This window comes from Equus asinus, chromosome X (genome assembly GCF_041296235.1).
Source record: "Equus asinus isolate D_3611 breed Donkey chromosome X, EquAss-T2T_v2, whole genome shotgun sequence".
Classification (NCBI taxonomy): domain Eukaryota; kingdom Metazoa; phylum Chordata; class Mammalia; order Perissodactyla; family Equidae; genus Equus; species Equus asinus.
Genome location: NC_091820.1, coordinates 124,986,327 through 125,013,929, shown reverse-complemented (window position 1 = coordinate 125,013,929; position 27,603 = coordinate 124,986,327). Strand labels below are relative to the sequence as shown.

The following is a 27,603-nucleotide window of genomic DNA, read 5'->3' as shown; positions in this document are numbered from 1 at the left end:
TTAACATCTCTCACTCACTAATTGAAGTGCTTTTTTTTCTGGACTTGAAGTTCTCAGTGTCTCACATCATAGAAAATAATTTCAATTTAGATTAGAGTATGTTGAAATGTGTTTAAAATTAGTTATACCATATTTAACTTGTTTATCTATTTTATTTGGAAGGCTACATAAAGACAGTTTAAATTTCAGTGCTATTGTAGCCCAATGATAGCCTTAGAACAGAGACTGGTATTTTTAACTATAATTTCTGACGATATACGTGTAATCTTGCTAGTTTTATAAAATGATTATAAAAGTTCATGTCAAATCTCCAGCTATTGTCTTACTGTTGTTCTCAATGCTTTATAGTGGCCAATTTTTAACTACTGGAAATAACTTCTATATAGTTTCCTTATAACAACTCAGGCCTAGAAATATATTTGGGGTTCTAGTTCTAAAGAGGAACTGGAGAAGACAAAGCAACTGAATTCTTCCGAGACTATGAATTATTCAGTTGTTAACCACGGCAACTTCTTTAGCTACCATTTTGTGTGCTAATAATAGAAATAGTTTGGATGGATTCCTCTTAGAATTGAAAAATCAGGAAAGTTTTTCACTCTTTTCTAGTCTGTGCATGAACTAGAAGAATGTGGAAAAAGAATATTTTCAGTTTCTCATGTTTACCTGGATGAAGTAGTTTAGTTTTTGTATCTTTTAAAAGAAACATATTTATTTTATAATTACAGTAGCTTGAAATTTAAAAACACACGCCAGAGCAAGATGCTTATTGTTTTACTTAAATTAAACAATTCAACAAATGTTTTTTTGTTTTTGGTAGTACTGACAAAAACATTCCCTCTTGCCCCCAGGAAATAAGTAATAAATCTGTTGAATTGGGCATGGTTGAGGGAGAAAATCAAAATGAATTGCCTCTATACAAAAAAACACAGTATGTAATACTTAAAAAGGAAACGTTGTTTCTGAATTGGGTTGAATATATATTGATAATACCAAAAGGAATGCCTTTTGTTAGAAAATTTGATGATTGATTGAATCTCCCTGACGTGAGATGTGAAAGTTATCTCGTTTTAAATCTCACTCACTCTAATTTGGTTTTAATGCTGATTCTAATCCAGGCTGTTTCTGGGGGCAACAGAACACAATATAGCTCTTTATTAAAACCACACAGTCTTGGCCAGCTATCCTGTACTCCGGCCCCATTGTAATTTGGTCATATGTTATCGCTGGGGCGGCCCACAGGGATCAGTCTGAGAGGTGAAGACGTTGCCAGCACAGCATAAGGTATGCAGAGCCATTGGTGATGACATTGGGGTTAGTACCAAAAGGAAGTTTAAGATCTGGCCTTTGAATTGCAAACGAAGACGTGTGAGGGCACTTGCCAGTTTCTTAGGGCCTTTGCTTACTAACTTTTTAGAGGAGGTACACGTCCACTCAGTCTAGAAGCCACTCCAGATCTGCATTTTGACATTAACATTGCTTATTCCTCTGCTGTCATCTGCAAGAAAGACTTATGATACCAAATGTCTGTCTGATTAGCTGCGGGCCTTGTCATACCCTGGCAGACTGCACCCTACCATCCAGAGGGGTGTATGGGTTCAGAGAGATGGATCATCAGGAACAGCATCTCATCACACATCACTTCTATTTGACTTCTCACAGAAGATTTACCTTCCTAATTAAGTTCTGCTTAGACAAACAGAGTAAAATGCTAGCTTTATACTTTCTTGGGGACTTGAATATTATTACAGAGATCAGACGTGTCAATTGAGGGATTGAATAGGGCAATAGGGAAAAGAAGGAATTAAATTAAAGTGATATGAAGTGCAGCAGTATGCAGAGCAGTGAGGGGAACCAAGATTAAAGATTTGTCTCAGTCTGGACAGTAACATACAGGTTTCCCTACCCCTTGGAAGCATGAACACTATTTTAAGAGGCATCTTTAAGGTGTCAAGCTCTTAACATCTTTTACGAAGAGCCCGGTGTGTGAAGCAGGCCTGAACACTGGGACCGTTCCATCTTGCAATTTGTCTGTTCTTGGCTAGGTCTCCATCAAATGGGATATTTACCAATAATTTCCGAGAAATGCATGCAAACTAAGAGAATGCAGTACTTCACTAACAAAAGAAATCTAACCACTTCGTTAAGGAAATACATGTTGTGACAGTGCAAATAAGCATTTGTGCTGTGATAGGACCAGTTTGCATTCTTTGAAGACGTGATGGTGTCTGGGAATGTGTTATGGATGGGGTAAAATCTTGATTTGGGATTAAAAAATCACCTCAAGGAAACACAACAGAATGGAAAGCAATGGTTTAATGTTTGGTGTACCTGTGGGTGACTTCTTTATTTGCCTGATTTTATATAGTGTTCTTTTTATTTCTCAACTTAAAACAAGTTTATGTGTTAGTGCATGGCGTATACCAGGTGTTCAGTAAATATTTATTGAATGGATAATGAATGGATGAATTTTTAAAAAATTTATTTTAGGTAGCTTGTATATCTAATAGCCTATATGTAGATTATCAAGAGTTGACTTTTATTCATGGAAATGACTCTTTAGTAGATGAAAATAAGGATAAAAAGAAAGCTATGTCTCTTATAATACAATATTGCTCGGTTTCTTTATGCCAAGCTAGAGTACCTGTTTCACGTTTTTTAAAAATTAAAAAAAAAGAAAAGAAAATTAAAGGTATGAGAGATTAGGGCCCATAATGTCGTGTAGGAGACCTTGTCTGCTTTTCCAATTCTCAGGTCACTTCTTATTTCTTATGTTACTCAAACTCTCCAGACTTATTAGATTTTCAAGGTGTGAGATTTGCCCATTGGGACTCTGGCTCTGGTTCTCCAAAGTGATCCCAGGCAGTAACTTCCCTTCCTTTTGGTGAGGTGAACGCTTTGTCAGCATTCTTCACTTCTCTCAATCATATTCTTCAAAAAGAAGACTCTTTTACCAAATGATGGAAATATATGAGGCCTGATTTATCAAATTCTTACAGAAAAAATTACTTTTTCCCTGTCTTTCCTTCGGGGGAAGTCATGCCAAAAGGACAAGTGTTTCTGGTGGAAGAAATATCTGTTTAAATTTTAGGTTGAAAGGAAAGACTAATAGTCAGCAAGTACTTGTTCACTCTCTATATGGTGAGTGCCATGCCTGGCACTGTGTAAAGAGGCAGCATGTATATGGGAAATAGTGGATTTAACAGTGTATAGCAGTGTAGCTAGGTATCCAAGTTAGTGGTTCCAGAGTTTAGAGCACAATATGGAGTTCAGAAGAAGAGACGCCCATTGTGTACTGAGGTAGAGCGTTTGGGGAAGACCCCAGTGAGGGGAGTGGAGTGCTGTAGGATGGGTCCTGAAGGACAGCTAAGATTCAAATGGTTGAGGCAACATTTTTGTAAGGAGAAGTATACATATCAGACAGAGGCACAGTGAAGAAAGTGAAGGATTCTGGGGCATACGAGGAGATGATGATGAGACATGATGGGCTTCCTAGGGTGAGACCAGCTTGACAAGAAACTTGAATGCTAGCCTGGAGAGTGTGGACTTGATCTTGTAGGCAGTTCTAGGCTGGGTTCTATTAGGCTGAGAGACATGGATGTTAACCAAAAGCACCATTCCTGATGTCTCTGATATTTGAGCTCCTGAATGCCCACCTTACCGTGTTTGGATTGTTTCCTAAGTGCAAATGTTGTTTGGGATCTGATGGGCAAAAAGTCATTAATTAATTGATTGATTGATATCTGTTAGACATTGATGGGCATCTCTGAAACTGACATACTTTTGAAAAAGTGACTCACACACAGACATAGCAAGGAGTGCCAAAAGTCTTTGCCAAATGTGTTGTTGAAGGTGATCTCTAAAGGAAGAAAATGGTAGAAACTCTGGTACAATATCTTCCCACCCAGATTAGCTGGTGTAAGAGGGACTTTGGGCATGTGATGAGTAGTCTTTCAAATTGCCTGTCACCCCTTTTTGCTTCTGGTGAGTTACTTTGCCATATTTTGCCATGCCCCACTGTGCTCTGCTGCGACTCGGAGCCTGCCTTAGAGCAGGGTATGGACAGGGGAGTGTGGCTAGTAGTGTTTGTCGTTTAAGCTATTTTACAATAAACAGTTCAGAGAATATAGCCAGTTCCAGCAAAGCAGTCAAATCCCAGAGTTCTTTCCAGCTTCTCTTCTCTGTAATGCTTAGGTCATGGTGCTTTGTGAGAAGATTGAAAAGGAACCTGTACTCCCTGGCATAGGCCAGCAATGATGGACTTCCCCCAAACTTAGCACGCAACTCAGTGAAACCCACAACCTGGAAGTCTGAAGCACCTTTGGTCACCTCACCGTCCCAGGGCTTCATTTTGCAAATGAGTACAGGTGCACGTTATTTTGGATGATAGAGGTTTCCTGGAAAGTCACATGGAAATTGATCTTTTTCTTCCTGACTGATATTTCTTTTTGACTTTACTGTAATTTCAACAATACTTTTTCTTCAATCATGATTAATCATCTATTGGCAAGAGCTTCTAAACTTTCATTAATTCATCAAATGTTTATTGAGGACCTACTATGTGACGAGCATCCTTCTAGACACTGATGATACAGAAGAGAAAATGTTTTTTAAAAACTGGCTTCATAGGGCTTACGTTCCAGGCACAACTTATATTTATGTTTCTCTGACAGTACATCCTGTCGACCAACCAAGGGATGATTATTTGTCGTGTTTCATATACGTTGAATACTGGGCCAGGGCCGTGGGGCAATTTGGACTTCAAAGAGTCTGCCTTCTAATTGGAAATTCAGGGCTAAGCTTAACACCCACAGAATAAACAGAGACTATTGTGGTGGTAGATGATTGAGAGCTTAGGTGTGCGGCATCTACAGACTGTAAGGCTTAGCTGTTCAGAAGAAAGAAACGTGAGGGTAAGCCAGTGGGGGACTTTATGGAAAGCAGCAGATGAAACTGCCAGAGGAGCTGCTGCTTAAAGCGACCTGCAGGGGCTCCTTTTTTTGTTGCCCTCCTCCCGTCCTAATCTTTGTGTGGGGCTCAGTTAACACCAGTCTCTCCTGTGCGTGGAATTCATAGTGAAGCAGTTGTTTCTGTTAGGCTCTCAGGCCCCAACCCTAAATGATAGGAAAAGAAGGGGCTGCGGGAGCCCTATCTTCACAGGTGAGACTCCTCCGTGACTGCCTGGACTGTTAAACAGGCCGGAGCTGTCAACTATTGCGATTTCCACACATAGTCTCATAGTCTACATACGTATCGCTTGGTTCTTTCATCACGAGGAGTTCTAAAATAAGTAGTACTCGAGTGTCTAGGGTATTTGTTCATCCTTTATTTTTTTTAATTAATTAATTTGTTTTTTTTAAAGATTTTATTTTTCCTTTTTCTTCCCAAAGCCCCCCAGTACATAGTTGTATATCTTAGTTGTGGGTCCTTCTAGTTGTGGCATGTGGGATGCCGCCTCAGCATGGCCTGATGAGCGGTGCCATGTCTGTGTCCAGGATCCGAACTGGCAAAACCCTGGGCTGCCGAAGCAGAGTGAGCGAACTTAATCACTCAGCCACGGGGCCGGCCCCATATTCATCCTTTATATGAAAGGACAGGGTAAAAATCTAAAGGATGTTGGGCATTGATTTGGGAACACACGTCCAAGCATTCTTCAATATAAAAATGGATTGTTGTCCAAAAGTTCATTTGTAAATTATTGTTAGGAAAACAGAAAACATTTTCCTGTAGAAACAGATAATTATGTTTTCTGGCTGGCCCACAACGGCCTGTTTAATAACTCATGTGGCTGAACTATAGAACTCACAGAGATTAAGTGGCAGGTGTGACACTGTGTCTCTGGGAAAATGTGTTCTGCATTCCAATTTGGAACACTTGGAAATAAGTCCCCTTCTCTGAAGAGGTGGGGGTGAGGGGCTTGGGGAGGACACCTCCAGGTCTAGCACACACATGCTCCAGCAGCTGAGGCAGCACCCGTCTACCTCCACCCCTCCAAACTGGCAGCCAGTGTGGCTCCTGCAAAGGCTCTAGTGACAGGAGTACAGGAGGAGGGGCAGGGGGGCAGGCCACAATGGCTGGCTGCTTGAGCGACAGCTGGTTCTAGGCCTCTTGCCTCCTGTCCTTGGCTTGGCAAGCGCTATTGACAAGGGAGATTTCATCTTTCCCCTTCCTCCGCGCCTACTCTCTTTGTGGTGAGATTATCCAGAGCCAGTTGTTCTCACTCTCTTTTTAATCCTGAGACTGTCCCCACCAAGATGCCTGTATCGTTCCTCATTCATCTCCCTCTTTCCTGAACACTTAATACTCAACTGAAGATAATTCTCTGTTATGGGGAAAGTGGTTTTCCCTTAAAGGAGTGCCAAGAAGGAAGAATGGAGGGGCCGGCCCCATGGCCGAGTGGTTAAGTTCACACGCTCCACTTCAGTGGCCTGGGTTTTCACTTGTTTGATCTCGGGTGTGGACATGGCACCCCTCGTCAGGCCATGCTGAGGTGGCATCCCACACAGCACAACCAGAAGGACCTACAACTAAAACATATACAACTATGAACTGGGGGGCTTCGGGGAGAAGAAGAAGGAAAAAAAAAAGGAAGATTGGCAACAGATGTTAGCTCAGTTGCCAATCTTGAAAATAAAAAAGGAAAAATGGAGATCGTAAAGTGTGATGTATTGATGTTGATGATGCTAAGGAGGCCTTCAGGAAGTGGATTTGGTGACCTTGCCATGAAGTGTGAGCAGTGAGGGATTATGCTCAGATCCTTGCTCCTATGGAGTTGAACTTCCTGGCTCTGGATTCTGTGAGGTCCAAGTAATCTAGAAGCCCATCTTAGTTATGTAAAGTGACTCTATATAAATCCACAGGGACAAAAGAACAGAGATGGTTAAAGCCAACCACAATCACAGTCCAAGTCCCTCTAGGCAGTGGCAGCAAGATAGAGCCAGAATTTATAAGTAGATTAAAAATGACATTTTGAAAAAATCAACTTATAAACAGGTAATAATTATAGTAAGCTGTGATACCCCAGACTCCCTTTGCTTTGGTTCAATACTATCCAACAAATTTCTAGTTATAATTTGGCTTACCATGTAGATTTCTCTATTGAGAGAGAGAGTGATCTGGCTATAAAGTGGGAGTGTCCAGTCCTCTTAATGTTTCTTTCTTTTTTCTTTGTGAGGAAGATTGGCCCTGAGCTAACATCTTTTGTCAATCTTCCTCTTTTTGCTTGAGGAAGATTGTTGCTGAGCTAACATCTGTGCCAGTCTTCTTCTACTTTGTGTGCAGGACACCACCACAGCATGGCTTGATGAGTGGTGTGTAGGTCTGCTCCCAGGATCCAAACCTGTGAACCCTGTGCCACCAAAGTGGAGCGTGTGAACTTAACCACTACACCACCTGGCTAGCCCCAATGTTTCATTTTTTGTTAAAAATTAGTAAATAGGCATTTTGGCTTATGGATGGGCCTTTTGTGAACTTGGTTAGTGTGGGTTCGTTCTCAAGAGCTTTGAGGATTGAAGACCAGATTCTGAACCTTGGGGACCCAGGCAAGATGCTGCCTTTGAGAGCCCCTATTCAGATGATGGGCCAGCAGGCCTTTCACTGTGCTTCTTTGGTCAAAGACATCTCTTGCTTTGCAGATGAGAAACAGCCACAAAAAAGGGATGGTGCTTTTCTAAGGTCCTCACAACTGCTCAGCAGTGACAGATCTGGGACTAGAGTCAAGGTCTTCTGACCCTCACGCCAGTGTTCTTTTCAATACACCAGTGTTATTGCGGTTACATGCACAAGTCAGATCTTGTTCCCTAAATTGCTGAAATGGAGAGAAAGGAAGGAAATAAGAGAGGACTAGAGAGCAGGGTTTGCTGTCTTAAGTTGGCTCCATATCAAATAGAAACAGTTATTATTTAAAATGAGGCAGGGTACAAATGCCATCTACTATATTCTAGTAAGTGGAATACTAGTGGCTGAGTCCAATTTCTGAGCTAAGAGCGTTATTTGTTGCTGACTTTGTGACTGCTTTTAGGAGGAGTTTATGGAAGCGTCCCAGGTCGTGTTCACAGAGCCAGGAGCCGTGCCACCCAGTGAAATCTGATTAAGCAGCTCAGATTTGCTTGCTCTCTCACACTGTATAGTGACATTTCCTCCAAAGTTCAGGGGTTAACGGAGGCAGCGTGCTTAGCTGTGAGAATTAGAGAATGTGATTCAAGATGGGTTAAATTAATTGAAGACTTTATTCAACAAGAACAATAAGAACAAGGGAGACATGGAATGTTCCTAAAATATTTGGAATCTTTTTTTAAAAATGGGACTAAAACATAAACTCTGTCCATGTGGCTCCACTGAATTACTTGATTTCCAGTTGATTAGATTTTAACAGTCGAGTGATGGAGCCTATTGTGATCACCTCAAACCCTAAATTCACACTAAATGGAAATTGATTAAGTGGTACTGAAGCCGCATGACATTAGAGACGTTACCCATTCTGAACTAGTATACAGCTTGGCTTCTTCTCTTAACAAGGATGTGGCTAGAGCTGTGACTGGTTAACTCAGGTTGTCAGAGCATGATGTCAAGGAATATTTTAGCTTGGTCCTATAACCATGGGCTGGACCCCCACCCACCCAACACCTCACAAGTATGGATGGTGACTCACAAGGTGGAACCAGATGAACAAAAAGGAGTAACTCAGTGCAGCCCTTCCCCACTTCCGGCAAACATGATCAGGTTCCCGCTGGGTCAGAGCTGCCCCTTGAAATGAGAAGCACAGTACAGGAAGTAGGCAAGGCCCTTGTGGAGACAGTCCTTTCCTATGGGAGATTTTCCCTTTGCCACAATTAGTTGAATTAGTCATCTTAGAGCTTGTAACAAGCTTGCTGCAGATGGTACAGATGCTGATTGCATTGACAGCAGCAAGGGATTTCTTTTTGTGTCCAAACCCACAGATTTCTTTTTCAGTTTTTTAAGGTCTCCTGAAAACATAAAGTATGCCTACAGGGCTAAAATGCCCCTCAGAGCACTTTCTTGTGTATTTTTATTGGCTCCATCCTTTCTTGCTTTGTGACAACTATTCTGAGTCTCAGTTTACTCATCTATGAAACGGGGGAAATCATTGTACCCATGTTACAGGCTTGCTGGCAGAATCAAGTGCGATGAACGGGGATATCTCCAAGCATAGTGTCAGCACACAGCACATAGCAAAGGCTCAGTAATTCAGTAAATTGTAGCTATAAGATTATCAAGGGAACGGAACGAGAGGTTAGGGGAATTTCTTCTCATGTGCTTCCTTGCTTTTGTCAGTTTAGGAAAAATGTCATAAAATAGCATACATGTTGAAACTGAAAACTACTCCAAAAGGAACTATTTGTAAAGCCATAAAAGTATTCACTTCTATGCAGTTTATACTGGCAGATCCCTAACAGTTCAGAATTAACACCTGGTGTTTAGTGGATGGAAAATAGGTTTTGCTGTCACTGTGGATATCCAAAATGGAAAAATGTGGGGAAACATTTAAACATTAAATGCCTTCTCTGATTTCAGTAGCTGATGTTGGGCCTTAGACTGGCTATATATAAACACTTTAAAAAATCTTTAATGATGTTTAGTTCCTGTCTCTCCTATTGCTTACCCAGAGTAGAGTAAATGTTTTGTTGTTGTTGTTGTTATACTTGAAACTTGCCGTATCCTGTTGCAGGAGTGGGACCTTGAAACCACCTAGCAGTAGTCTAAGAAGCGATCCTTGTTTTCCTGTCTGCCTCACAGTAGTGGTAAATGGAGGGAGGGAATCCTGCTGTTCGTCTTACCTTCACAGATCCAACTGGAACTTACCAGCTAATTTCTGGACCAAATAAGGTATAAAGAAAGTTCAGCTAATCTGGGCCTCAGTTTCATACCAGAGACACTAAACAGGCTAGCGAGGCTTACAGAGAGTACTAGGAGATGAGAATCATCATAACTTTGTGTTGGAAAATCACGTATAGCATAAAGGTACAAATTTGCACTACCTTTTTTTATTATTTATTTTTTTATTGAGTTATTGATAGGTTACAATCTTGTGAAATTTCAGTTGTACATTAATGTTTGTCAGTCATGTTGTAGGTGCACCACTTCACCCTTTGTGCCCACCCCCCACCCCACCTTTTCCCTGGTATCCACTAAACTGTTCTTAGTCCATAATTTTAAATTCCTCATATGAGTGGAGTCATACACAGATTATCTTTCTCTCGCTGGCTTATTTCACTTAACATAATTCTCTCAAGGTCCTTCCATGTTATAAATTTGCACTACCTTTTAACAATCCCAGTGCTTTGCAGATAGAACAGAGGGATTGGTTCTCTATTTTGTATACATGAATGATTGGGATTAGTCCTAGGCAAATGGCTTGTTCTCTAATCTACTTTTCCTTGTTCTGCTCAAACCCTCTCCACATTGGGGGATTCTCCCTTACTTTGTCCCAGTTGTGCGCCAGTACCCTTGGTTTTTCTCTACATCATCATCATCTCTAAACTCAGTCTCATACCTCTGATTTCCACTAAGGTATAAAAGACTGGTAACAGCTGAAAGTGTTGTGCTCCCTCCAATTAATATGTCCATTTTAGTAGGGGACCAATCTCAAGTGCATGGAAGAAAGGTCTGGGGTGGAATTTTCAATATCATTCAGTTTGAGGCTTAGGAGAGTATGGTGCACTGGAGGGTGTTCATGGTGCTATCTAATCTTGCATCTGCTCTGAAGTCATAACCCTTAGGCATTGCCTTCTCTGCTAGTCCCTAGAGGCCTCTTCCAACTCTTTCTTGTGTAGTTGCTAGTGCCACAGAATAGACTTGCAGTGAGAAGAACAGTGTCCATGGGTAAACTCTAGTGTATTGGGGTTTTCTAAAAGGGAACTATGTATAGTCCAGGCAACTTCCCTCAAGCAGATGCAATGACTCTGTTAATGCATGTTTCATTTTCTGATCAGTTTGTTTGTTCCCAAATTCAGTCAAGTATCAGTACAAGTGAATAATGCCAGTGTTGCCGTTTATAGGCAGTCAATTAACCTGGAAAAGGAGCAACAGAAAAAGAAAGAAAGAGGTTTTTATCACAGCTTTCGCTCTCATGCTTTATTCTGCTAGTGTTTACTTCTGCTTATTGTTTTAGACTCTACCCATCCCCACCACACCTACCCAATAAACATATTTACACAAGCACGCATATTCACACTCCCATTAGAAATTATGGGCTAAAAAGAAATGAATTTTTTGCTTTGTTACCATTTTGGCATACATGTCATTAGCACTTTCCCACTGATCAGTTCTAAGGGAGATCAGTAAGTCTGGAATCCCCTGGGCTACTGAATACTCTCTCCAGGGTCTATCGCACCGTGTTCACCCAGGCTTTGGCAAATGAAGACAGAATGCCTATCAATTTATTCCTGGAAAACTTTGAATTTTATATTGAAGCATTCGGCAACATATTTGGATTGTATTGTCATTTAACTTTAGTAATATTAGTAATTTTGGCATTACCCCTTTACTAAAAGTATATTAGTGTCTCATTTTTAGATGTGATTGGGCTCTTCGGTCATTTTAATGACCAAAAACATTCATTGATTAAATAAATAAGTAGAGTTGTGAATCCCAGAATAGGCAGACTTCTGTAGGCTCACATTTGCATATGTTATCTATATTGACGCCTTCCCTAAATTTGAAAAAAAAATAGATACTGTATATTTTCATTCTAGAGACAGGTTTTAGGTCTTCAAGAATAGGTACACAAAGAAGATAAAATTTTGTCTTGACATGGCTCCCAGAAAACATGCAGATTAGAAATGGAACAAATGGCTCACCTAATGGGACGACAGATCCTGCAGAATCGTAGGCCCCTTACCAATCATGTGGTACATGAAAGGTACATTTTATTCCCATCACCACATTTGGGAAAAAAAAGATGCAAAATCTAGACATCCTGGGACGAAATGTTTTTAGAAGGTTCATTTCCATCCAGAAGGTGGGCATCTGGTTACATATATACCCACACTCACATACATCATTGCCTGGCAGATTAATAGATTGTGCCAGTGCTGAAGAATACTTCTAGTTTCAAATATACATATATGGGACTAGAAGAAGTCTCAGTACATTTTAATACATTGAATACGTTTTAAAGTTAACAAACTGTATTTAAAACAACTGATTAGTATCTTCACTAGGGACACTGGCATATCAGAGTGATGGTCGAGACTGGCAAAGTGAAATACTGTATTTATTTAATGTTTTGTTGCTGACAGTTGAGTAGCATCAGGAAGGCCAGAGGTCATGTTGGAAAAGTCACCTAAGGTCAGGAAGAACTTATAGGCTCAGGCAGACAAAGGTTCAAATCCATGAAGATGAGCTGAGAGGGGCGAGGTCAAGCAGCAGAAACCAGGAACTGAGGCTGGGAGCAAAAGGCAAACCTGGGCAGAAAGGCGATATGCAGTTGGGTTGCCAAGGAGTTGGGATCCAGTGGGGTGGCAGCAGGGACAGCAGGGAACAGAGAGAAAGGTGCTGCTGACAGTGCCCCTCTCGAGTACAGTGAATGAACTGTACAGATGAAAATGCGTTTAAAAAGCTCCACTTCCTTCTTTGTGGACTGGTAAGGACATTCTGTAGGTGAGGGGCATTAACTGTAACCCATGCATACGAGTTTCCTGTAACTGGGCTGCGAGTATTGATATGTTCAGGTCAGAAGAGGGTCTGAGCATGCACTCTGCATTTCCTGGTGGGCCCTGCCTTCTCAGCTTGGCTCTCATTTCCCATTACTGCTTCGCTCTGACTCACTGATGGCCCGCCACATGTCATTAGGCAGCTCAGCTGCTGCTTTCATTTCTCCCAAAGGTATACAGAGGTTTGGGTCTTGGCTTTTACATGTTTTTCTCCTGAGAGCCGGAGGAAGTGGCCTTTGTTAGCTTGGTTTGTTGCATTGAATACTTACAGTGTCTTACAGTTTCAATTTCCTTTCTCATAGGTATTTGATCCTGATGACCTTTATTCGGGGGTCAACTTCTCCAAGGTCCTGAGCACTCTTTTAGCTGTCAACAAAGCAACAGAAGGTAAGCAGGTCTTGTGATTTATGAGTTCTGGGAGACACGTTGCAATCCATTTGTTTCTGATTTCCCTAGGGGCCAACTACAGCCAGGATTGTTCAATTGGTGCAAATTTCTCCCCTCCCCCCAAATAAACCCCAGTGGGTGTCAAATGCTTTAATTTTTCATAGTTTAGGATTGAAACATATCTATTACAGGTGTCATTCTAATACCCTTAATATAACGTGAAGAACCAAGAAACTATTTCATTCAAAGCTATTGAATAGGCAATTGAGTACAAGACAGAAAATAAAGACCAGTTCCCTTTTTCATAAAGTTTACAAAATAGAGCCATTACTTCCCTTTCCCCACCAGAGACATATTTTTCTCATAGTTTTCCATATGTCTTTGTCCTTGTAAAGGAACCCCTCGGTAACCTTGCACTCGAAATGAAGTCTCAGGCTCATAGTGAGTGAAAAGAGTATTTTTTATTTAAATGTTTAATACCCACCACATTGGAGGTATTAAATATAAATCCTAGTAAGTCTGAAGCAAACAATGATAAGTCTAACTTCCCTCCTTCTGCGATAGAGTATCTTACCTCCAGCTGGGCAGTAATAACCATAGTCAAAATACTTTGAACACTTACCATGGTCTAGGCTGTCCTAAGACCCATAGGTGGTCTCATTCCATCTTTGAAACAAACCTGGGGGGATGTGTTATTATTAGTTCCATATAAACAATGAGGAAAGCTAGGCCACAGTTGCCCAACTAGAAAGTAAGTGGCAGAGCTGGGATTCAAAACCACATTGGACTGACTCGAGAGCCCTCATGCCCCAACATGGGTCTTGCTGCTCAAACTGTTGGAGAGTCAACAGGCTGCGTGCCAGGTGCCACAAAGGAAGTGTAAGATGGGGTCCCCGCCCTTGAGAAAATTACTGCCTATTTAGAGAGACTCAACTTGCCCACGTGAAACAATTAAAGAACAAGCGCAGACAATATAATCAAGTGCCAAATAGGATGGAGCATCTAGGAAGCTATCAAGTAATTATAGTTTTAGTCAAAAGAGCTGTATATAATAGCAATACATGTAAAAATACTTCTCCGAAGTTGTTCTTTTGCTATTTGGAAGAAAAGGCTTTTGAGCTATTGCAAGGCGTATAGCAGAAAGTACAGCTAATTCAAGTAACTATATTTAACACACATGACAACTATCCAGTTCTGGGCAGGCAGGATCGTATAATTCTAACATTATGCCATACAAATTATATGTTCCTTTGCCAAACTCTCCTAGCAAGTTTTCCAGTCTCTTTCCTTGCCACAGATATTTATAAAATACAAGGAGGTGAAAGTTAAAACCCACAGCATCAAGGAAATTACTTGGATACTGAGCTTGTCGCCTAGGGAATGTTTGGGCTTTAGACTTTTGCAGTTTATATCTTTTAAAAATAAATGGAGAGGAAAAGAACCCTCATTTGAATTTGTCAAGAAGCCAGCGCCTCTCTTTAGCACACTCTCAGCATACTGAAAACATCCAGCTCAGCGCTGGTCTGATCGAATTTCACAAGGTTTCAAGGAAGAGAAGACTCTTGAGTTTGATTTTTTAAAAAGTTATTCGAGTCTCAAGATTGCATCTTTCCCAGACACACATTCTCCCTCTCATTCTCGTTCTCCCACCTATCCCCTCCCCCAGGCTCAAGGAAGATTTTACACCAAAAATATGCCACACAGATTGTTACATGGAAGGAAGAAAAGAACCACTCCGTTATGGGCCAAAAAACAAAGAGAGAAATTTGAAATATTTCAAAGTAATAAGAGCCACAAACAGCTGTTTGGTACCCAATATAGTTCTGCCTTGGATAACAGGGCATACTGTTGCAAATGGTTCAGGAGGGAAGGGTTGTAGGGAAATGGGTTAAGAGAAAATGTGGTTCTGTCGCTGTTTTTCATTCTACTGGAGAGCAATGGCCAGTAAGGTTAAGAAAAAGAAGTTGGCCACCAAAAAGGGAGGGGGGATGAAATACACTTGGCATGTTCATGATGATAACACAGAATTATGGCCAGGTTGCCTTTGATAATGCCCCACGAAAGATAATGCTATGTTGTAGATATTTTTCCAACATGAGTGGTTCCCTTTACCGTGTCTTTTCCTCTTTTCACAGATCAGCTGTCAGAAAGACCATGTGCACGTTCCTCTTCTCTTAGTGCTGCTAATAGTTCCCAGACAAACCCACAGGGAGCAGTTTCTAGCACAGCTCCAGGGCTGCAAAGGCAGTCAAAGCCAGTGGTAAGTATAGTCCCCAATTCCCCTTGCCGGTTCTAAAATCCATAAAATTAGATCGATATCCAAGTTGCATCTCTATATGTGGCGAGATAGCCATCCTGTTTGTTGGGGCAGAGAAAACTGATTTTAAACCCACCACCAGTTCGGGCTGGCCCGTGGAACAAACCAAAGGCATGTGGAGCAGAGAGTCAGACAATGGGGTTGAAACCCAAAGGTCCTGTCCCTTCCAAGAACTGAGCAAGTTGTTTAACTGAGAATGCCATGCAAACGTAAGCCAGTGTGACTACTTCCTCAGGGCAGGCACATTGCTGTTATTTCCCCTATCCCTTGCCTTATTAGGAGAACTAAGTAGTGCCTGGCACCTAGTCGGTGATCAATATATGTTACTTGCTATTGTCATCATTATTGTTATTTTATTTTTCCTGTTTGTCTTCCTATTGAGCCTATGATGAGCTCCTATATTGGAATAGCCCAGTTACCTTTGCATTTGGTCTTAATGGGAGCTTTTATTTGGGAGGAACCGCCCCATCTTCTGCTCTTTTGAGACCTTTATTCCTTGTCAAAAGCCACCCACTTGCTTTAAGCCATCATGAACTATTACTTCCAAAGCACTTCAATTACTTCCAAAGCAGTTAACCTTTTGAAATCACAGATCTCTTTGAGAAGCTGATGAACACTGTGGTTGCACACTCAACGTGTTGGACCCTCTCAAATTGTATGCAAAATCTCCTGTATTTGAACTTAGGGGTATGTGTTTTAGGTAAAGATCCATTGTGCTCATCAGCTTCTCAAAGGGACCTGTGACAGGTTAAGAACTCCTGATTTAGGTAACTATGGGGTATTTGATCTTTGCATATGACTAAGTCTTAGCCAATTTAAGATATTCTTAGTAATTTGGAGGTGGGAGGCAGATTTTATGAGAGTAGGTTAGTACCTAATCTTGGTCATATAATTATGTAAGACTATGTATTGGGTAGAGGCAGGAGAGAATACTTTATCATTCTACTTTGTTTTCTGGCTCATTTAAATAAGTATCTTTAGATAATTGGTGGGGGGAGAGGGAAATGAAAGCTATGACTCCCTCCAAAATACACCTTCTCACAAATGCAGAAGTTTGCATACAGTTTCGAGGGGTTTATTAATCCCCCCTGAGGTCTGTCCATGTTGGGCCCACTCCTAAGTTAAAAACTCGAGACTGAGACGGACCTGGGGTTTGATCCTTCGTCACTCCACTTTACTTGCCTAAATTCATATCATTTCTACCCCTGCTGCATTTAGATGAGCACTTAACCTGGTGTGGCTTTTGTTTCTCTAGGAGATGACGGAAAATGGAAGTCACCAGTTGATTGTAAAGGCAAGATTCAACTTTAAACAGACTAATGAAGATGAACTGTCAGTCTGTAAAGGAGACATCATTTATGTCACTAGGGTTGAGGAAGGAGGCTGGTGGGAAGGCACATTAAATGGCAGAACGGGCTGGTTCCCTAGCAACTATGTCCGGGAAATTAAATCCAGTGGTAAGCGAATCCTTTACAAGCCTTTTTGAATTTGACTCTTGTGCTTTCTTGGTGTTCTTACTGAAAATCTTGTAGTTTTAATTGGTTAACAGAAACTGTTTGTACTTGTATGTGTATGTCAAAAATAAGACTAGAACAGAACTGGGAAAAATCTGTGATTAGATATTTTGAAGGGAAGTTGTATTCAGATTACATCAAGGCAGAAAAAAACCAAAAAAGCAAAAGAATTTAAAGCTCAGACAACTGTTCCACCTTAACTATGTCTCCTTCCGTTTACTAATTCTAGCCCATGTCATATAGTACAGAGTCCCTCCTGCTACGCTAAGAATCACCATGGCAGGATACAATAATAAGAGAGGCCATGTGCTAACTTCCCTTTTTTAGCCCCCAGCTCTTTAAACAGTTCTGTCTAAATGCCTCAGAGATGTGTACGAGAAATAAAAGTCGTAGGACTGCAGGAAGCTGGCTGGCTGCTTGGATTCTGAATAAGATTGCCTTTAACTCATTGCATGCTGCTAACTGCTTACCCTTTTTCATAATAATATCCAGAGGATGAAATCTAATCGCTCTTCAGTAGTCTTTCTAGAACTTTCTTAGTTAACTTACTTGCCTTTTATTATTTAAGAAGTAGGCCCTGCTTATATTACCAAAAAATGCCTGATATATAAAAATATGTCCCAGTACTGATAAAATGGCATTCTGTTGTTCACATTATTATATCTCTTCACTTTTCAAAAATATTTAACCTAAGGCGCCTTTGAGTAGTTAGTTTGTCAGTGCGTTCTTTCTTTTGTAGATGTCTTTATTGCTTTTTTAATGCCTGAAAATTAATGCTATAACTAATAAAGTTATAGGCTTACTGTAAATAAATTCAAACATTACAGAAATATATAACGTAGATAATAAAAATTCCTCTCTCTTTCATCCCCTCCCCCAGATAACCCCTGTTAGGAAATCTTCCCTAAAGAATTTAAGATAAAATTTAGTTTGTACACTTTTCTGTGTTGTGTGTTGGCTTAATGGGGGACAGCTCCTTTAACAGAATAAATATTTACTAACAGGTTTATAATTATACATGTTTGTGTAGACTTCTTAGCGTTTTTTTTTTTTTGAGGAAGATTAGCCCTGAGCTAACATCTGCTGCCAATCCTCCTCTTTTTGCTGAGGAAGACGGGCCCTGAGCTAACACCCGTGCCCATCTTCCTCTACTTTCTATGTGGGCAAGCCACAGCATGGCTTGCCAAGCGGTGCCATGTCCACACTCGGGATCCAAACCGGTGAACCCAGGCCGCCGAAGTGGAATGTGCACGCTTAACCACTGTGCCACCGGGCTGGCCCCTCTTAACATTTTTTATTACTGGGAATCAAGAAGCTTCTGTTGAGCTCTGAAGTATTTTTATAGTCCTTGCCTGGAATTTCCTTGGTTTTGATGATTTTCACAGCTGATTTTTATCCCTTACTATATCTTTCAATTGGTATAATCTGGTTGTTAGAATCTCTAAATAATTTTCCAGATTCACTCTAACTTTGTTCCCTGATTCAGTGCCTTCATCTGCAAAACTAAAAGGAGCAGCACTTGCTATCTTGCCTGGGAATCCCAACATTGTTGAGGGGCTGGGGGAGGTGGACAGACAGCATGCCCTCGTTATAGTGGCCCTCTCTGAGATGCCTTGTGGCTCAGTCTGGCCACTCCCTTGTAAACTGCCCTGGGCTGTTTGTCCGGCTCTTTGGACCCTTCCCTGAAAGTTTCTCCTATATTCTCTTTGGTTTAGAGCTCAGTTAAGGACTCACATGGCAAGCTCGGGCTCAGGTTTGAACACCTAAGTAACCCCTAGGAGCATCTTATCCAACTGTCAAGGATAGGTCTGGATAGCTGGGGCCAGGAAGCCTGCTAGTCAGGGAAGGCCTAGGACAAGAAGTATACAGAACATCTCTCACCTAGTTTATTGTGGCAGCTTCCTCAGCATCCCTCCTCCTGTCCTTGTCACTCCTATAATCTAACGTAAACTCAGTAGCCAGAGTGATTTTTTTCAAAGTGTAACTTGGGTAGTGGGTTCACATCTCAAAAAAAGTAAAGGCCAAGGTCATCCCGATGGCCTGCAAGGCCCTCCAGGATTTGGCCTCCCATTCCCCCTCTGATCTCCTCTCTGGCCTCTCTCCACCTCACTTATTCCACTGCAGCCACATTGGCCTCCTGCTTGCCTGTGCCAGACAGGCTCCTGCCTCACTTGCTGTCCCTCCACCTGGAACGCTCTCCCCAGATAGTAGCGTGGCTGCTTCCTTTACCCCCTTCAGGTCTTTGCTCACTTGTCTGCTTCGTAGTAGGGCTTTCCCTGGTCACCCAGGAGCAAATTGAACCCTATCCCCACTGCTCCTATCCCCCTTGGTTGCTTTATGTTTTTGTTTACCATTTCTGTCCAGCTAACATAGTCTACATTTACTTATTTTTCATTTACTGTCTGTATCCTACCATTAGAATGTAAATGCCATGAAGGCAGAGATGTTTTTTCCATTTTGGTTAGATTCAGTAAATATTTGCAAAGTGAATGAATATTGTGGGGCAGGTCATTGAGTTTTGTTCAGCTTGTTCATTGAGCATCTCCTAGGCACTCGGTGGGGAAGGGGCTATAATAATCTGTCCTCATGGACCCTGAACCCAAGGACCTTATAGTCTAGTAGTCAAGATAGGTGTGTACACAACCAACTGTGACAGGATAGGACAGAGTAACATAGACAAAGCTCTAAGTACGATGCTGTTGGAGGAGTAACGAAACAATTTGATTAACAATGACCTAAGAAGGGATAAAAGCACTTGAGTTGGGTCTTAAAGGATGAAAAGATGCTTCTGACTAGTAGAAAAAGGTTAGAGGGAGTTAGTAAGTTAAAGCATGGAAGGAGGAAGGCACGGAGTGAATGGTGGGATGATTTGGGCTGAGGGTCAGGTGAGTGAAGAGGTATCAATGAAAAGCTTTAAGCAGGGGATAGCATGTGGTTGAGAACGATCTTTCTGGTGGTAGTGCAGGGGCTGCATCAGAGGGAAGAGGTGGGGATAACCAACGAGGATGTGGCGAAACCAGTAGAGACTACTGCTGAGGTCCAGGCAGTCCAGATGGTGGTGTGGGCTACTTTGGTGATAGTGGAGAGGAAGAGAAAGTGGATGGATGCAATAGATATCGTTAAAAGAGAATCAAGAAAACTCACTGAAGATTAGTTATGAGGAAAAGGGAAGAGGTGAGGTTAACTCCAAGTCTAGGGGTCCAGCTTGATGGTAAGCTCCTTAAGGGCATGCAGTATCACCCATGAAGCCAGCCAGTAAAGGTTTATTTTCCAGGACTAGAATATCAGTCCCTGTCCTTGGCACCGGTGAGGCAGAGAAACCTAAGACATGACTCTCGCCCTCATGATGTTCCTGGTCTAGTGAGGGGGAGATGCCATTAGAATAGAGTATGATAAGTTTAGTGATAGAGCTAAATACAGGACGCTATGGAGAGTGGTGAGCAGCACAGGGGTGCCTAACTCATCCTGACAGGGAGGTCAAGGAGGACTTACTCATCTTTGTATATCTTTCTGTCTCCATAGTACCTAACACAGTGCTTTAGACAAAGGACATGTGTGATACGTGCTGAACTCCATTAATAGAGAAGATAAGAGGAGGAGGGTGTGTGTGTGTGTGCGTGTGCATGTGTGTATGTGCTGAGGGGATGACTGGTACTGAAGATGATGAGTTGTTCTGGATTTGTTGAGTGGAGGTGCCAGCAAGTCATAGTTCTAATGTCCAGCAGGTAGTTGGCAGGATGGATTTGGAGCATGGGAGAGAGATAAGAGCTGGAGATGAAACAGACAACTGAGAGTATGAAGTGGTGGGTGTTGAAGTGTAAAATATATAGCAGATCATCAGTGGAGAGAGAGTGCACTGTGGCTGCAGAGGTTGGGAGAGGCTTCATGGGGGAGGTAGGGCTTGAGCCGAACCCTCAGACATGTAGGCTGTGACTAGGCCCAGAAGAGAGGGCAGGGGAATCTAAGTGGTAGTGATTGGTCAGAAAGAACCAAAACCATAAAGGATCTGTGGTGGGATTGAGTAGAGCGAGCTTGGGGGACAGTGGAAGAGATTAACTTGGGGTAATGAAAATGTTTTGTTGGGAAAGCAGATGTCAAGTCTTTGTTGACTTGAATTCATTCCCACCCCAAGTCTTGCTGCCTCCACAAAATAGTAAGGAGGCCAAAACCTATCTAGCATGCTGCTGAGAGGCATAAATTCAATGCTATGCCTTCTATGTTTAGTCTGGAAAATATTTGGCAATTTTTTATTTCTTTCCATGAAGTCTATACTGATATGTAAGCTTAGGAAAGAAGATTTATCTTTAAGGAGTTTAAAAAAAATGATTCATAGATTAAATGCATATCTTATAGAAACCAAACCTTCAATTTAGTTTTAAACCCCACTACCATACAACCTCTTGGGTCATTTATGAAGTTGAATCAGGCATGAAACTAAAGAACTTCTATAATCTCCATCTCCATCTGCTTACTATTGGGTCAAACGTAACATTGAGGTCACTTAAATAGTAATTCTGACAAATTTATTCATGGTAGACAGGAGTACCATTCAGGCTGATAACTACACATTCTTTTGTATTGTCTTAGAAACAAAATGAAGCAACCCTAGCCCCGTACAACCCTCATTCGGCAGATTGCTGTGCCATGGGAGTGCTGTGCACAGTTTTCTTCCCTTGAGCCTGTCATTGACAAGAGCACTTCGTGTTCTGGTAAATTTCCCCTTGGGGAGTGGCATTTTAAGTTTTAGATTCCACTGCAGCTTTTGTCTAGAGATAATTATGGCTGACACCCTGGGGACAGCTTCTTCCCCCTCTTCAGGAGGAGGCTAATTTCAGAAGACTTATAGAACCACCAATCTAATACTGTAGAAAGTTAAGAAACGGAATATTTGAGTATAAAACACACACATACATAAATTTCCTTTCAACATGAGCTTGAAGCTGAAGGTTGAGTAGGTTTTTGTGACCATGATGATAAAAGCCTCTCACCAAGGATGGTGGAAGCTGGACACATGACATGGTGAAGCCATTGTTACTACCAGTCCTGCTTGCCTACCTCTTGATTTATTGTTAAATGAGAAAAATAAACTCTATTTTGAGCGAAAATATTATTTTCAAAGATCTTACTTCATGAAAAATACATGTATGAATAACTTAATCATTCTATAAACTACAGAAGATATATTAAGGGCCTTTGTTCCTTTATTTCATTTGAGTCAGATATATTATAAATAAGAAAATTAGCCATTTATACAACTTTCTATCCTTTTCTTAAAAATCAATGTTAACCTGTAAATTAACATATTATTTCTACATCAAAATAATTCCTGCCAATACATGAGTAACATAGTAAATTATCTCTCTTTTTTTATTTTTGTCTTTGTTACTGAGAAAGGCTAAGAGTGTTGTCAGGACTTTGCATTAAAATTTTCCTGGCAAAATTTCCATGCCAAGAAAATACTGAGGCAACTATGATTGGAGCAGACATTTTAAGCAAATTCTTTTTTCTGCAATGGATTCATCTAAGGGGTCGTTAAAACCTTCTTCAAACACTTCTTGTTAGCAGGTAAATATAGATATCAAATGAGGGGATTAGGTAGATGGCTAATTAAATTTGTATTAAGGCAGATTAAGAAATGATTCTTCCTACTCATTACAAACCAAAACTAGGATTGAGTTTTATATTTAGACTTCCTCTTTTAATCCCCTGGGTGTATCACATAATGTTTCATGGCCAGAGAAACTAGTTGTCACTAGATTTCTTTTTGACCTATCGCCACCAACAGGCAATAGGAATCCATATAGCAGCGAGGGAGGAAAAGAATCAAAAATTCATTGGAAAAAGATCTTTACGTCAGGATTAGGAGGTTTCTTATGGCTCTAGCTGTGTGACACTGTTGTTATTTGAGTTATATTATGTCAACTAACCCATTCGAATTCTTCACTATATTGACTGGTTTTTTTTTCACTAACTGAATTGAACTGACCAATCTTTTCATTGCCTTAGAAACACCACCTAAAAAGTTTATGTTTTCCCGTTAGTTCTGTTTAGGTCACTTTGAACCACAAGGGACTGAACTCGTCTCTTCTGAATCTCCACATATTTATTCCTTCTCTGCCTGTCGCTGAGTGTAGGTTTCAGAAAGAACTGCACATGGCGAGAGTAAGCAATGGCTTGTGGGGTGGATGGCAAAGGAGGAACAAGGGGCAGGAAACTGTCACTGAGGCATAGTGCTGGTGTTTTTCTCTTTCTATCACCCCTCAAATTTTTTCATGGGGCCAGTCGTTTGCAAAGCCTACATGTTTTTAGCCTTTCCTAGTCTGTCCTTTTAAATCTGTCTTCCTTCCACTCTTTGACTTGATCCCCCATCTGACACCAAGACTGCCGGGAGAGCTAGGACTTCTAGCACTGTGCTGAGTAAGAGTGGGCAGAGCAGACATCCTTGCCTTGTTCCTGATCTTAGGGGGAAAGCATCCAACATTTGGTCTTTCCCCATCATGTAAGATGCTAGCTCTGAGTTTTTTGTGGATGCTCTTTATTGAGTAGAAGAAGTTCCTCTTTATTCCTATCTTTTCTGGGAGTTTTGTTTTGTTTTGTTTTGTTTTTTGAATGGGTGTTGAATTTTGTCAAGTGCTTTGTCTGCATTGATTGATATTATCATGTAATTTTTCCCTTTAGACTATTAATGTCATGGCTTACCTTGATTGGGTTTTGAATATTTAACCAACCTTTGCATCCCTGGGATGAATTCCATGGTATACAATTCTTCTAAAATATTGCTGAATTCTATTTGCTAGTACTTAGGTAAGAGTTTTTGCATCTATATTCATGAGGCATGCTGGTCAGCAGTTTTCTTTTTTTGTACTGTCTTTGTCTAGTTTTGGTGTCAGTGTAATAGTGACTTTCTAAAATGAATTAGAAAGTGATCCCGCCTCTTATTTTCTGTAAGAGATTATGAAGAATTGGTGTTTCTTCTTCCTTAAACATTTGATAGACTTCTCCAGTGAAACTAAATGGGCCTGGAGATTTCTTTTTCCAGAGTTTTAAATTTATAAATTCAATTTTCTTAATAGTTATAAGGCTATTCAAATGGGCTATTTCATGTTGGGTGAGTTGTGGTAGTTTTGGTTTTCTGAGGAATTGGTTCATTTCACATCTAATTATCAAGTTTATGTGTGCAGAGTCATTCATAGTATTCCTTTATTATATTTGATATCTCTAGGATCTGTAGTGATAGCCCCTGTTTCACACCTGATATTAGTAATTTGTGCCTCCTCTCTTTTTTTCTTTGCCAGTCTTGCTAGTGGTTTGACAATTTTATTGATCTTATCAAAGCACCAGCTCTTTTTGCATTACGTTCAGCCATCCAGGAATCTCCACAGCAGCCACTTCTTTGTTTTCAATTCACATTTCTCCTCCTCTGTTCTACTTTACATAGTTAACATTTTGTTTCAATTACAGTGACCCATTCCTGTGGCTTTTCCTTTCCTCTTCTATGCCTTGGCAGGCTCTCCATTATTGTTTACCCGTCCTTTTGGCCTTGCTTTCCAAAGATGACCACATCTTGCTGGTATCTCTAGAGAGTTTCATTTTTTATCAAGACTGGTTTGCATCATAATTGCACGGAGCAACTGAGTTCTAAGTAGAACCATTGTAGCTACATTGTAGAAAACTTGCCTAATAAAAAACTAAAAGAATTTGGTAACCGTCACTTTTGAATATGTCTAAGAGTGCAAAACCATGGTTTGCTGGAAAGAACACCAGGCTTGGCAATGCAGTGCTTGGGTTCCAGTCCTGGCTCTGCCATTTACAATCTCAAGTAAAAGGCAAGGTGGCTCTGCATTGCTCGGGTTTACCCAGCAAAGCCTGTGGAGCCACCATGTGGATCCGGGTGGATCCTGAATTAGCATAAAGCTTTCTCAAACTGACCAGGCCCCACTTGTCACCACTGAGAAGTGACAGAATTGGCACACATTGCTGCCTTTTTGCCTTATTTCCACTCTACCCAGCCCGGCCCAGCAGGACAATTCGCTGTCGCAGGAACAGTCCTGCCTTAAGTATTGCCATTTCTACAGCTCTGCTTCTGGAATCTTCCCTGACTAGAAAACTCTCTACTGTCTTCTCTGCCTGTTTGAATTCTAGCCCTGCTGCAGGGCCAGATCAAGTATCCCCTGCCCAGCAAGGTCTTCTCTGACCATCCCAGATCGAACTGATGGCCCCTCTGAGCTCCAGTAGGAGCCGCTGCTCATGCCATCAACTGAGCCCTTCAGTCGCTTTATCTCTGGACATCATATGGTTAGGAACACAGGCTCTTGTCAAGACACGCCTGGGCTTCACTCTTGGCTCTGCCGTTTCCTGTATTCGTGCCCTTAGGCAGCTGACTTCACCTTCCTGAACCTTAGGGACCTCCTCTGCAAACTGAGAAGATCATCTCTGCCTGACAGAGATGTAAAGATCGAATAAAATGTCTTAAAAGCTATTAAGTGCCAGATAAATATAAGAGATTTTAAAATATAACAATTAGAAATCAAAGTTAGATGAGAAAATATTCATGAAATAATGTTGTAATGGGAGAATTACAAGGCTGTGGGTAAAGTAAGAAAGATCCCTTTGTGTTTGTGTGTTTGTGTGTGTTCACAAACACATATGTGAAAAGAATGGGAAGACACTTCAGAATGTTACTCTGGATGACGTTTAGCGCTGGGTGATGGGCTAATCATTGGTTTCTATTTTTTTTCTATATTTTGCATTTCTTATGGTCATAACGTAATAGATTCAAAACTAGGAAATATTATTTTTAAACAAGAAAAATCAAGGCCTGATGATATATTATTATTTGGTTATTTATACTGCACCATACTTCAGAAAGGGTTTCAAGCAGCAAACACTGTAACAAGATAAAAATGGAATATAAACCAAAATGAAACAAAGGGGAAAATCAGGGTAGGAAAGATAGTCTGTAGTGACAGTTAAACATTTATGATCACTGTCTTGTATTTTTATGAAGTCATTTTCTTTTTTAAAGAAAGAATGCCCTAGGATGTCTCTTAGTCATGGCTTTAATAGGCAAGATTAACTTTGTAAAGGAAAGGCAGCATTTTACAGAACATTGTGGCGATATTAAAAATGGTACATAAAAGAAAGAAGAGTTTTCTGCTATTTTTCAGTGTGTTAAAGATTCGGATTATTTTGTTTTGGGCACAGTAGGCAGCCCCAAGACAGGATGCTTGCTTTTATTTATATTATACTTATATAGTAAGTTGTAAATTACAAATATATATCTTTGGTCAGCATTGGTTTGGCTTATCTGTTTTGAATAAGATGAATGGAGAGGCAGACAGGAGGAAAGACACAATCTCAAACTGGGAGTGAAGTTCTTGCCCCGGCCCTGCCATTAAGTAGCTGGACCTTAACTCCTTGGCTTATTTGTCCTCTCAGAAATTGAGGGACCTGGACAAGAAGATCTAACTTTAACAACTGACAGTTTAGGAAAATCATAGTTTCACTTGTTTAGGAATGTACCTTTCCATTGATCCTTCTAGTGGACAATATTTATAGTCTGTTGACCTATGTTATAAAATGTTCATCTTAGACTTGTATAATGTTAACATAATTTAAATGTCTTTTTCACAGAAAGACCTCTCTCTCCCAAGGCTGTCAAAGGATTTGAAACTACTCCACTTACCAAGAATTATTATACCGTGGTGAGTGTTCAGATGATGAACAAAAATTTTCTTGACTCTATGTGGAACTTTTTCACTTGTTGAACCACTGATGTGTTGAGGTGACACAGATGGAAGACTGGATGAAGTTGCATTTCAAGGGTCTAAGGTCAGCTGCATTCTAATGGAACTCTTCTACTTGTGGGCCTCTTACAGATGTCTGGAAGTTTTACATCCACTGTACTGAAAAATGCAAGGGTAGCACAAAGATTCAGAGCGAGGGCTATGAAACTGTGACAAAAGAGAAATCAGTTAACATGTAGGCATTATGGGAAATTCAGTAGTTAGATATAGCCTTACCAGATATTTAGCAGAGGAATTCCCAAGTTCCTCCCATGCAATAAGTTTTAAGTGATTGCATGCTGTGACTTTATTTTAGAATCAAGCAATCCATTGTGATATCCTCTGAAATATTATCAACCTTGTTCTCGAGGAGAGCCCAAAGGAAAGACTGCTCTTTGGCACAGAGGGAGGAATGAAGTAGCTCTGGCTTGAACACAGATATGTCAAAATATATTAGCTATAAATAGGGCATGTGTAATGCTCAAAAGAAGTCCCCACTTGAAAAAGAAATTGTATCCTTTTCCTTAATCTACTCTCTGCTTTCCTTCATGTCTCCTTTCCTGATGTGGGCCCAGTCACTAATGAAAAGGTCAAGTCATCATAACCTCTTAGTTTTCCTGTCTGGGAGCCTCGTTGTCTTCCTCTTTCTCTGCTGAAATAGTTTCACTTTTCACCCACTGTTCTCTGTGTGTTTGCACTGCATGCTCCTTCCATTTTGTGCATGGATAAACAGTTTTTAAACATCTCTATGAGTTTGGTTTCAAAAAATTGAATTTCACTCTTTAGTGAATTTGCTCCATAATGATGACATGAGCAGTAGTTGGTATGAAAAATCAAGAAGGAACTTTATAGGTAGCATGAACAATGATCATAGGGGACAATTTTGTCACTATTTTTCCTTTTACATTTCTGAGGTTAAAATATATTAT

General features: G+C 40.7%; 1 protein-coding gene across 5 annotated transcripts in view; it reads left to right on the top strand.

Annotated features, from left to right (window-relative positions):
* The window catches only part of ARHGEF6 (Rac/Cdc42 guanine nucleotide exchange factor 6), a 101,243-nt gene that overhangs the window by 15,398 nt on the left and 58,242 nt on the right, over positions 1–27,603 (top strand). For all 5 annotated transcript variants that reach the window (XM_014832756.3, XM_044763376.2, XM_070501723.1 and 2 more), the window contains 4 exons: positions 12,974–13,058; positions 15,194–15,318; positions 16,631–16,832; positions 26,523–26,593. In XM_014832756.3, the coding sequence (XP_014688242.1) occupies positions 12,974–13,058; positions 15,194–15,318; positions 16,631–16,832; positions 26,523–26,593 (483 nt within the window). Of the gene's footprint in view, positions 1–12,973; positions 13,059–15,193; positions 15,319–16,630; positions 16,833–26,522; positions 26,594–27,603 lie in introns of those variants that run through there.